At 44.1% G+C, this 12337-nt stretch overlaps 1 protein-coding gene across 1 annotated transcript in view; it reads right to left on the bottom strand.

The window, feature by feature from the left end:
* Positions 1–12337, bottom strand: part of RGS13 (regulator of G protein signaling 13) — a 42144-nt gene that overhangs the window by 10439 nt on the left and 19368 nt on the right. Inside the window, exons 4-5 of the mRNA XM_066624543.1 lie at positions 7712–7780; positions 421–482 (exon numbers count right to left, since the gene is read on the bottom strand). Of these exons, the coding sequence (XP_066480640.1) occupies positions 421–482; positions 7712–7780 (131 nt within the window). The remainder of the gene's footprint in view (positions 1–420; positions 483–7711; positions 7781–12337) is intronic.

The raw sequence follows: 12337 nt of genomic DNA, 5'->3' as shown, positions 1-12337 counted from the left end.
TCACCAGCAGTTTCTTCTTGGAAGAGGAAGGAACAAATTGATCCTCTTCCTTCTCCTGTTCAAGCAGTCTGCTGCTGCTGTTTGGCAGCAGTGTCTTTGGCAGTGTCTTGTTTGGTGCATCAACAAAGAGCAGAAGTACTTGAGTTTATATGCTATCCTGAGGTTTACACCTCAGGAGGGCAAGTTGGGATGCTTACTCTTCTAGCTGGAAAGGCTCCAGCCTACTGCTTAAACTGACAGGCTGGAGCTTGGAGGAAGGGATATATATCCTGTTACTGGAGACTTTGCTAGGGTGCAAAACCACCTGCTGGAAACTGTTCCAGCCTGCTGGTTCAGGCACCTAGCTGGAACCTTCCCTAGGAGGTATTCATGAATGAGCACGCCTACAGTTTCAAATCATTCTGATGTGTAACTACTTACGTTTAGTAGCCATTAGCTTTTCAAATGATTGAGACCACTGCAACACTTCCTCCACGCTTACTCTTGGAGAAATGAGGGAGACAATCATCATGAGTTTAAAATAGTAGATAATTCTGTTTACACAACTGAAAATACAATATCTAAGGCAAAGGAGGTTGAAAAGCTGTCCCACTGTAGGCTGTGATTGCAAGGACCATTTAGATTTGATTCTGACATTTGCTCTGCTTCTGTCCTCAGAGAAAACCAGTGTGGTGTAATATCTAGAATGTCAGACTAGAGGCTGGGAGACCAGGTTCAAATTCCCATTCAACAGTTAACCTCATTGGGGACACTGAACCCAGCCAGGGACCTCCGCAGCCCCGCGCCCAGGGCAAAGCTCTGTGATGGCATCCCCCCTGCAGGCTATTGCCGCCTCCCACACAAAACCCCCCCACCAGAGGTTCATGGAGCCTAGCACAACCTCAGCCCATGCCGGAGAAACCTCTGTGAGTTCCCGGGTGCTATAAACTGCTTCCAGCAAACCAGAAGCACAGTTTCCACCCCTGTCGGGAGCCTCAGAAAGGCTTCTGTGGGGTCCTAGTGGCTGGCGTCTGGGGCATTTGCCCTATCTCACCCTATGGTAGACACGCACCTGCCTGAACCAATCATGATTTCTTAAACTATTTAACAGAGTTGTTATGAGGATAATGTATGCACCATTTTGAGGAAGGATAGGATAAAAAGATGTAATAGGTATTTTAAACATATTTAATTTTCCATAAAAATAAATAATGAATTTTAAAAGGTTAATTTGAAATGGGCCAGAGAATGGTCTAAATTCACATGGTGTAGGCCAAGTCCTGCAAGCTACTTGGGTAGGAGACCAGCCTGGGAACCATAAAGAAGCTACGCTGAGTTCTTTGGAAGAAGAGCAGGAAGGGTATAAATAAATGAAATGTACCTACTTTAAAAAAAACTGTCATGTATCCTGATTTGAGTATTCTGATTTAAATTTATTTAAATAAAACCCAACTTCACCGATGGAGTTGTGTTGTTCACATGCTGTTGTCTCTTAAGACAGTGGTTCTTACATGTCTGTGGGCATGTGGGAAAGGGGCCTCAGTGGCTAAATAAGGGGCCAATCCCATTCAATTTTCCAGTGCCGATGCAGCCGTGCCAATGGGGTGTGCACTGTATCTTGTGGTGGGATGGCAGTCTCTGAGGCCTGTTTAACGAATGGGAACATTTGCTCTCTTACCTTGGGGCTGCATTGCGGCTGCACCGGTGCTGGAAATTGGATAGGATTGGGCCCCCAAGGAGTTGTTCTAGATTGGTTAGTTCAGCATGTGACCTGATGCCAAGTTTGGAATAGAATTTGTACTTGGGGTTACAACCCTACAATTTTTTTAAAAATCAATTTTTTCTCAGTCAGTGCATTTGTAAATAAACTGACCAATTGCTTTCCAAAGACTCTAGGACTGTGCCATCATGATTATGAGGATAATGAGATGTATGCTATCACTATATGTCACAAAGGGCGCAATCCTAACCCCTTATGTCAGTGCTTTCCAGCACTGGCATTGCGGTGCCAATGGGACGTGTGCTGCATCCTGCAGTTGGGTGTCACTCACGGAGGCCTCCTCAAAGTAAGGGAATGTTTGTTCCCTTACCTCAGAGCAGCATTGCCCTTAAGTCAGTGCTGGAAGGCACTGACATAAGGGGTTAGGATTGCGCCCAAAGTAACATAAGCCAAAAGAGAGAGGTGCCTGTCATAGTTTCCAGTCCTTCCTGTAAAGGAGAAAGGCTGCCATGGACTTCTCCCTATTCAGGGACAGGGTAAAGTGAAAGAACTGATTTGGTCACATTACAAAAATGGAAAAGATTCACCATAATGAACTTCCTTGTGCTGAACTGCTGTTTGGGGAGGGGGGGAAATCTTCCTCCTTTATTGGCTTGACATCAGTTCCCAAATACTCACCAAAGCCACTTAATTATTTCAAAGTTCAGTTATAATCCATTCTTGATTAAAAGCAAAATTGGCCTAACCCAAGTAAAAGATTCATTAAACCTACCTGGCACAACAGCTGTTTACAGGATTCTACAGCCTTGTCAGTTCCTGGTGATGTCTGTTGTTTGCCTTGGAAGGTTTTTAGCTTATTCTAGGAAAGACCCTGGGCCTGTACCATGTTTTTGTTAAAAATGAGGAGAGTCACTTTCTGATGGATTTTACGTATTTGGAGCCCAGATTTCTCCCATTTTGGCTGGCACTTCTGCAGTATCTCTGAAACATCAGCAAAATTCATCTTTTTGTGATTTTGCTCTAGTTCTTCTTTTGGTAGGCTGCATCCTATGATTTTTCTCTGGCACAGTATTTGGTATGGTGTATGCTACAAATCTGTGTGCTATTGGAGCATGTGTTAAGATCAGTTCGTTTAGGTCTTGAGTGTACAATGTGAAAGTACAGTACATGCAACGCAGCTGACCACATTACTGAGAAAACAATTGATCTCACTGAACACTCATGCGGTTTCCATGTTTGGAACCCTTTTCTTCTCTCATTGCTCCTGCTTTTGGTGCCAGTTTCCTTCTTTCTCTTTGTCCTCGCTCTCCTTGACCTTGTTTGCCTATACTGCCATTTTATTCAATTGGATGTAGAAACCTATGCGATCTATGATAAGGCTCTCCAGACTCTGGCCCTCCGGTGCCTAGCCTAAACCCTCCACCCTGTGAATGGCGCTTAGTGTTCTGCTGCAGCATCGTATTTTGTTGCCCTTCATTGCTGGAGAACAGTGGTCTCTAAACTTTTTGGCCAGAGAGCCACATCAAATGTCTGGCATGGTTTTGAGGGCCGAAAAAAAATTAAATATAAAATTTATATAAATAAATTAGAGATGGAACTTAGATGAGTGAATAAATGAATGAATGGGCTCATTCATTCAACCTCTCTGGCCCTTAGAACACCCTCCAGATGCAACCAGAGCACAGTTCCAGTCATGTTCGGCAAAGTGGACCAGGGGCTTTCAGGGGACAAGAGGCTGGCCGTGGGCCGGATAGAGGCTCGCCGCAGGGTTTGGAGACCCCCTGCTGTAGAGGGACACTCCAGGCAGTCACGTCTGCCTGGACATTCTGCTGCACAGCCTGCTGAGAGACTGGGTAGTAGATGCGATTGCCCAGAGCATCTCTGTACTGCAATGGAGGGCAATAAGACACAATGCTGCAGCGGAATGGTAAGCACCAGCAGGGACGGATAGAGTTTTTCTACAATGCAACAGTCTGCAGTATGGAGACCACAGATCTATGATACCATGAACTGAGATGTAGCAACATGACACCACATCAAAAGGGAATGTTCTTGAAATAGGTCACTCTGCATTTAATCTCTGACACCTTACCTCTTCTGCTACTCATACTCTGGTGCTTCTGCAGGACATCCTGGAGAAAGGGTATCCTCTAGAGGGCAATGCTGGGTTGGACACATTCAGTTGACTACATAGGCCAGCTGTTTCTTAGTGTGATCACACCGCCCTTGATTCATAATGGTCTCTTCTTCCCAGATCTCCTAGGTGCTACCATCATGGATTGTGCAAGATCTTGTGCGATCCAAGATGGCGGAGCCCAAGAGAGCAGAAGCCCACGACACACCTGTGAGTTTGTTGTGGTACCCTCAGGCACACAGTATGGGAGGCCTTATAAACTCTTGCCTCCAATCCAGTCCAGCAATCTGCGCATCTGGTCAAAGTAGCAAAAATAGGTTCCCACCTGCTAACTTGGCTTTTGAACTGACTCCCTGGACTTTGACCCCAGTCTGGACCTGACTGTGCCTTTTGCCTCAGATCATTTGCTCTTTGTTGTCTTATGGCCTGTCCTGGCTCAAGCCAAGGTGAGACAGTAGCTTCAAACCATGGTGAAGGCAATTAAGGCTGAGGACAGTAGGGGCAAAGAAGAATGCAACTCGCACCAAGAAGAACAGCACGCAAAAAATGCAAATGTGTTTGCAGTGACTGCTCAAAGGCACAATTCTAGTCGACCATCCCACTTCTGTATTTTATAGAATATTTGTTTATTAATAAATATATCAATATTTATATTATTAAGGAAGACAATAGGTTTTAAGTTAATAAGCAGAAGCACCTTGGGATATAAAACATAACCAATTTTTTTTTATTCACTTAAGAACTACATATCCTGAAATAATTTGAATAGGATGTAAAATCCATGGCTTCAAGTACAATGCAGTATTCTTTGGTTTTACCAAGATCTATGTTTTGTTTTGTTTTTTGTTTTGCGTATGGCTTTGGTCCAGAAACAGCAATGCAGGACTTTGATCTATAAAATACTTAGGAAGTGTTTCAAGTGCGTTGAACCCACCTCCACAAATATGTTGGATATGACATCATATCCTGAGAGAAACTATATTTGCCTACGTTGCTGCTTATGTAAAGCATGTCCATATTTACTGAAGGTGATCCAGACTTCTGCATCAGAAATTTCTGGTTGGCTCTAGGAACCTGTGCTTCATCTTTATAGAATGAGTAGCTGAAACATCAGGGTTTTTAATAGTTTGAAGCACATAACAACAGAAGCTTATTATTTCTTCCTCCTAAAATCAGGCAGCATTTTATTAAAGTTATACACTTGAAGTCCCATCTTTTCCCCTGGGATTGTTAAGTATGTGCTTAAGGGGGCAAGCCTGAGCTGCAGATAGGCCGGTGCAAGTTCCTTGCTCTGGCCCAACGTTGTCATGAAAGTGCCGTAAAGCATTTTTGCGCCAATGCAACTGCACTTTGAACGGCGCAAGGGATCAACATGGGCCCTGTGGAGGATGAGTTTCTGTTGACCGAGCTCGGCTGACACAGGGGTCTGAGAGGCGTGGGGAGGACAGGGAGGAGGCAGGAGAGAGGCATTTCAGGGCGGGGGAGGGTGGGCGGCAGGCAGGGAGTGGGAGGTGGGGCCAGGATCCAGCAGTTAATGCTGGATCCTAACCCCGTTCCTGGGTGGCCTGGGGCAGTCCCGGGCTGCTCAGATTTGTGCCACTGATTTTGGTGGCACAGATCCGAGTAGCCCCACTGGGGCCCCTTGCCCTGGGCTGAGCTGCTTTCAGCCCCAATCCTGCTTAGGATGAAGTGCAGGCCTGCCAGCCTGCCTGCTCCAAGGCAGGTTAGGATAGCACTGCACATCTCTGCCATCACTGTGAGTTCAAACATTATTGGGTGTTCCAGTTGTTTGGTTTGAAGCGCTTGATTGTCCCAACTTATTAGGGCTCACAATCTAAAAAAAGTTGCAGAAGAAACACTAGTGAACAGTCATTAGAAAAGGTGCTAGGATTAAGGACAGTTGTTGTCCTGCTGCTACAAATAAGAGTAGCACCACTTTAAACAGTGTCTTGTTGCCCAGTTAACAGAGGTTTCTTTGTCCAGTTTATGGATTTAAAATGTTTACTGTTAGCAGCATTAGCACCATATTAAGTAAGTGAGACTCATATATCTCAATGAGCATTAAGGAAACCTGAGATTAAATTTTCATGATACAATGTTTATCTTGAGTGATAAGTTATGGAAAAGTAGGAAGTGTCTAGAGTAGTATATTTTCAAATGTTGTCTCTTGGAATCCTAGGGCTACTTGGAGGGCACTCCTCTGAGAGAAGATCAGTAGTTGCAGAGAAGCTTCCTTGGAAAACAGTTTCTCTGCCACTATTGATCTTTTCTTCCACTGTGCAGTTTCGAAGGTTGTGCCACAGAGTGTACTCTGTTTGCATGGCCATTATCCCATACTCCAATCCATACTCCATTATCAGGCCCAAAAGACTTGGCCAGCATTCTGCATGAACTGAGTGGGCTCCCTAGAATGCTTTCCAGAATCCTTGGTAATCAACAGAGGTGCCATAACAGCAAGTTGATTGGAAAGTTTTCCTGAAGGCAGGAAGTTTAAAAGCCATTGGTCTGAAGGATTTACTGACCTATGTGTTGAACAACCGCTCCAACTACTGAATCCTGTGTTCCCTCTTGGCAAAAACATTCCCAGGTTCTCAAACAGAAGCTTCCCCAGCCCTGTTTCTTAAGATCTTAGAACTGAAGTTCCTTGAATTTGAACTGCAGCCCTTCCCAAAAAGACAGCCACGTGGGTCACTCAGTAGGACTTGCCCAAGGTTTGAAAACTGTCCCTCCCACACCAAAAATAGGACCACAGCTCTAGATCAACAAGTCAGTCTGAGAAAAGCTAAATGGGAAGCTCCTCTTACCTATATATGAAGTGCATGGAAACCATGTTATTGCATGAATTTTTCAGCATAAAGCAGTGGTTCCAAACTGTGAGCCCTGGCTCCATGGGGAGCCACAGAAACCAGCCAGGGGAGCTGCAGAACTCTTGCTAAAAACCTGCCATCCTATACAATGTTTAGGATTGTAACCTAATAGGGAGCCGCAGCCAATGGCTCAGTAGGTCAAGAGAGTCAAAAAAGTTTGGGAACTACTGGTATAAAGGATAAATTTGGGCATAATTCCTGCCAATATGGCCATAAGTCAGCAGTGGGATATGAGGCGATAAGAGGAGAACATTGGATACTGTAACATGGTTGGGACCAAGATCACCTAACCACGCAAAACTATGGATGTCTACTCAGAAGTAAACCCAACTGAGTTCAATGTGCCTTACTTTCAGGTAAGTGTGTATAGCAGTGGTTCTCACACATTTAGCTCTGGGACCCACTTTTTAGAATGAGAATCTGTCAGGACCCACTGGAAATGATGTCATGACCGGAAGTGACATCATCAAGCAGGAAAATTTGTCACAATCCTAGGCTGCAGTCCTACGAGTACGTACCTGTACATACGAGTCCTTGTACCTACACTTACCCATGAGTAAATCCCATTGACTATCATTGTTAAAAGACTATACATAGTGGCTTGTTAAAAGCACAGGTCTGTAACATTTCCCCAAATGCAGTCACATATCATGGGAACATCAAGTAGTAATATATTAAAAATAAAATATTGAAATGAATGGGGATCCACCTGAAATTCGCTTGTGACCCACCGAGTGGATCCCGACCCACAGTATGAGAAACACTGGTGTATAGGATGCAGTCGAATGGAGCTTTTTAAGAACTTTTTCCAAACCACCGTTCACAGAATTCTTTGGTGGTAGCCATGAGAGATAAATTGGCAGGACAGCAATATGAGTTTATAGTCTTAGGATGTTACTGGAAACTTGAAGAGTTTTGTTGATTCACAGAGATTCCAACAAAGTTGGGAACTCTTGATACAGCTCTTTGGCCATTCTATAAATTGCTTCTTTCAGATTGGATTGTACTTACTTGGAATTGATGCCACGTGTATTCTCTCTGAATAAGTTACAAAGCCAACATATGCTGGGACTCATTATCCTGGATGAAGAAAACAAGCATGTTGAAGTGCTTGATGTATTCTGTACTGCAGTTCCAAAAAAGAAAAAAAGAAAAGAAAAGAATTCCAGAGTTAGGGTCATGAAAGGTGCAACATTTGTAAAGTAATGTGGACAGTTTACAAGTGCTGTCACACATTCATTCCAAATGTACCTTTTTCTCCTGTGGCAAATTCTGAAAAACCTTGTTTGGTAGCTTTTCAACATGGATAAGTTCAAATGGAGGGAGGGTGAAGAATGCTCTGTACAGATGCAATTAGCTAGTGCCTGTGGCATCCCCAACATGACCCAATCTCCAGAGCAGTTTCACTGTAAAACTTTTGCAGGCTTTTATTCTTAAAAAGAAAAAAAGTGAAGAATGTATGTAAATATGCATATGCCACTTTAAAAAAGTTTTTTTTAAAAAAGTGTTTAAAAGCCTGCCTGAAACATGAGAAGAGTAATACAAAGAGCTGAAGCAATGTTTGAGTTGTATGTAAATTTGCAGGCCAAGCTATGAAACTCTGCTGAAACCAGTTCACACTGCAGATGAAGAACTGTGACTGGTTACGATGTTTGCCTGGTAATCCTTAGACATGGTATTACCTCATGGCTGGCCTGCTCATTAGGCAGGGTAGAGTGTTGCAATTGTTATTTACAACCAGGAGACCCAGACCCAGCGATGCTTCCTTGCAAAAAAAATGTGCTGTCCACAGGTCATTATGTACATGGAGATTAAAAGATTTGTGGGAAGCTGTGCCACTGATGAAGAGCCTGATGTGAGTTGATGAAGAAAGTTAGCTGCTTGTGTTACCTGTACCTGTAATTATGGAAATCAGGCTGTAATCCTATGCACGCAGAAATATCTCTCTGTTAGAAGCTTATGCTAATTCTGCGACACTAGCCTTTTTTTATAAGAGAAAGAACATACTAAAACATCAGTGAATGAAAACTCTAGAAGTCAGAGTTGGTAAGAGAGAACATGGTAAGACAGCAGTAAAAGAATCTAAGCAAATCTATTAAAAAGCAGAGTAGAAGAGGCAAGTCTTCCAAGAGTGCTTGAAGGCAACCCGTAGGAGACCTGATGCATTTCCTTTAGCAGTGTATTCTACAGCTGTTATGCCATCATCGAAAAGGGGCTATCCCTGGTCCCTGCCAACTACCACATATGTGTTGGTTGTGGGCCAGAGAAGATGACCTTAGGGTTCAGGCAGGAACATTATGGGTGCAAGTGATCCTTCAAATAACTTTACCTCAAACCAAAGGTAATAACTAGTACCTTAAACTGCCCCAGAAACAAATTGGTAGTCAATGCTCTTACTCTGTTTGTTCTGCAGATGGTCAAGTGATCTATATACAGATTTAAGAGCTGGAACATGAATGGGGTCATGTAGAATTTAAAAAAATCTAGCATCCTGCTAGATGCTGCTAAATGTACGTATTTGACTCTTTGGTGAAGCCATTCATTCTTTACCAATGCTGAGGGGTTTAGCATCATTAACTTGTGATGCTAATCCTTCATGATGAGGGGTTTCTTTCTGGGTTGAAATGAAAGACGTAAAAACCGTTGGAGGAGGAGGAGATGGTTGTGTATGAAAATGAATGGAAAGCATATTGCTCTTTCATAGTGGTATATCTGTATGAAAACCTCTATCTTAAAGAGAGGACATCTGTTTCCTAGAAAATAAACAGTGAACAAACCCAAAGGCTTTAAGCAAATATCATGCTCTAGGGCTTGTTGAACAAATAACTTTGTGTACTTCCTGAAACGCAGTGCCTTGCTGCCCTCTCTACTTTTTTTAAAAACTCAAACCCTTTGATAACAAATGCATGAAGTCAGTTTGCTTCTGCATAGCTGATACAAGGGTTCCATTCATACAACTGCAGTCGTGTCTACACTGATCATTCAAGTCGGCTTTCAGTTTAGATGGCCCAAACATGCAAGCTGCTCAGGCTTCTCAGAGCTGAAACACATGACTTGTCTGGAGTTAAAATGGGAATCACACTTCACTCTTTCTCCTTCCCACCCCTTGGTATATTTTTAGAATGTGTGAACTAGAGAACTAGAAACTACCCACTCACAGAGAAGCTCACAACTTCTCTCACCAATACACAGAATTTTTGTCCTGCGTGTGCAAAGCTTTCTTCCATCTTAAATAGCAGCTTAAATAGTGGTGGTGGGGATTGGGATAAAGACCATGGATCAGGTTCTTTGCCCCGATGTAATCCCAAAATGGATTAGGGCCCACATGGCTACTATTTGGTCAAGGTGGAAGTTCCCATTGGTGCCAAAGGAACCCTCTCTCCTGGGGCAAATAGCAGTCAGTGTGTGTGTGTGTGGGGGGGGGATGACAATCTAGATTGTGACCATAATAGGGACAAAGGGTTACAGTCCCTCCCAGCACTGTGTGACAGTATAGACTTCTCCCTCAAATGGCTATTGGAAAAAATGCACATCCAGGGCCATATTCTGTGTTTAATGCAGTGGCAGACCTACTGTTCACTTGATGGGGCAAATGCCTCAGGTGCGGAGCCTCGCACGCCTCTAGGACCTGAGGCTCCTGACGCAGTCAGAAACTGTGCTTCCGGTTTGCCTACAGTTGTACAGTCTAAAGTGTTGGAGAAGCTTCAGGAGGATTCCCTGATGCATCCTGGAGGCTCTGTGCGAGGCTCTGTGTGCTCTAGGTAATTGGGGTGATTTGTACATGGGGGAGGGCTATCACGGACATTTGCCCCAGGGTGTGGGGCTGGAGGCATCTGCTTCTGGTTTAGTGCAATGTGTGGTTTGGCCCTGAGGCACACTCTTGGGTGAACCACCTGATTGGTAAGAGGCAAGTCCTGAGCAGAGATGCAACTGTCAGCCTCATCACAAAAAAAAGAAAATCCTTCCTGAATCTGATGTAGTGTAGCATCTTGCTTCTAACTGTGGCCAACAAGAGATCTCTAAGAAGTTCTCAGCCCTTCCACTGTTCCTCTCAATCAGCTTGTTTTTTGTGGCATGTTGTCTCTGTACAGAGGTTCTGTTGCCAATAGCCAGTGATAGGCCTGTCCTCCATGAATTGGTCCAATTCGCTTTTCAAGCCTTCTGAGCTAGTGCCATCACCACACATTGTGGTAGTGAATTCCATACATTCACAATGTGTTCTGTGAATAAATACTTTCTTTGCTCTGTCCTGCTGATGTTTCTGCCTGTCAAATTTGCTGAATGACCCAGAGTGCTCGTATTATGGATGGAAGAGAAAAATGCCCCTTGATCCATGTTATTTCTTCTTCTTCTTTAGCATTTGTCCCATGTGGTGGCGGGGTCCGCTGTTTTGGATCGGAGTTGCCATTTCTCTCAGTCGTGGGCTTGGTCCGGGTATAAGGTGGGTGATTTTCATTGTCGCCATCCAGTGTGTCAAGCCAGCTCTGCTTCGGTCAGCTCTTTGGTCGTTTGCCATTGACCTCCAACTGAAGGCCCTTCTGCACCAGTGTATCGCTGTTGGCATGCAGAACGTGGCCATACCATTAAAGCCAGGTTTCTCTCAACTTGTCGGCAATTGGAATGACACCATACCGCTGCCGGATGTCATAGTTGCGGATGTGATCAAAATGAGTGATACCACTGATTCAACGTAGCATCTTTGTCTCAATGACACCGAGGCAACATTCGGCTTCTCTTGTTGCCAGCCAGCATTTAGCTCCATAGATTGCGACTGGCCGGAGGACCTGTTCAGCAGATCTTCTACTTGAGACGGTCATTGATCTTCTTGTTGCAAAGGACACCGGACATCATGCGCCACTTTGACCAGGCTGTGTTCACTTGCGCAGTGGTCTCATGACTCAGACTGCTGTCAGCCGCGATCGTCAAGCCGAGATCCATGTTATTTACACCAGGCATGTTTTATAAACATCTTCCATGTCTCCCTGTAGCCTCTTCTGCGGGCAGATAATTCCGCTGTGTTCTTCTTGGGGAGTGAAGGAACAATTCAGCTGCACCCAGTGAAGGGACATGACAGAATTTCCTACTTCCTGTGAAGTGTGGTTGGAAAAAGACAAGGGCAGAGAAATGGGTCTTTCAGAGATGTTGCAGGTAGCCTCCTCTATGATGTCCTTTGCATTCACAGAAGCTAACATTATCACGTCCCCTTATGTGGCGGACTCGCAGTTCTCCTGCAGCACACTAGCTTTCTCTGGAAACCAACTTGATAATGACTGCCTTAATATCCGGAGAGCAGTAAAGCAAGATAAGTGTGTGAGTGAACAGAAAAAAAAACAGCATGACAGTAAATCCAACCATATTGATTTTTCTAAATCAATACAGGTCATGCATACCTCTATTTCTTTCATAGCTCAGCTGTCTAGAAATATGCATCAGAATCAATATCTATGGCACAGCCTCCCACAAATCTTTTTACTCCCACATGCAGAATCACCTATTTGCAGCAAATGGTTGCATGGAAGTATCTCTGGGTCTGGCCTTCATTGTTTTTGAATAACAATTGCAGCATCTCAGCCTGGTTGTTTGAATCTTTCATGGTGTGTTGGCTAGGAGCATAAGCTCCAAGGGGAACTGTCTCTG

This window comes from Tiliqua scincoides, chromosome 4, assembly GCF_035046505.1.
Source record: "Tiliqua scincoides isolate rTilSci1 chromosome 4, rTilSci1.hap2, whole genome shotgun sequence".
NCBI classification, from domain to species: domain Eukaryota; kingdom Metazoa; phylum Chordata; class Lepidosauria; order Squamata; family Scincidae; genus Tiliqua; species Tiliqua scincoides.
The sequence above is the reverse complement of the archived record's forward strand: the minus strand, read 5'-3'. Positions and strand labels throughout refer to the sequence as shown.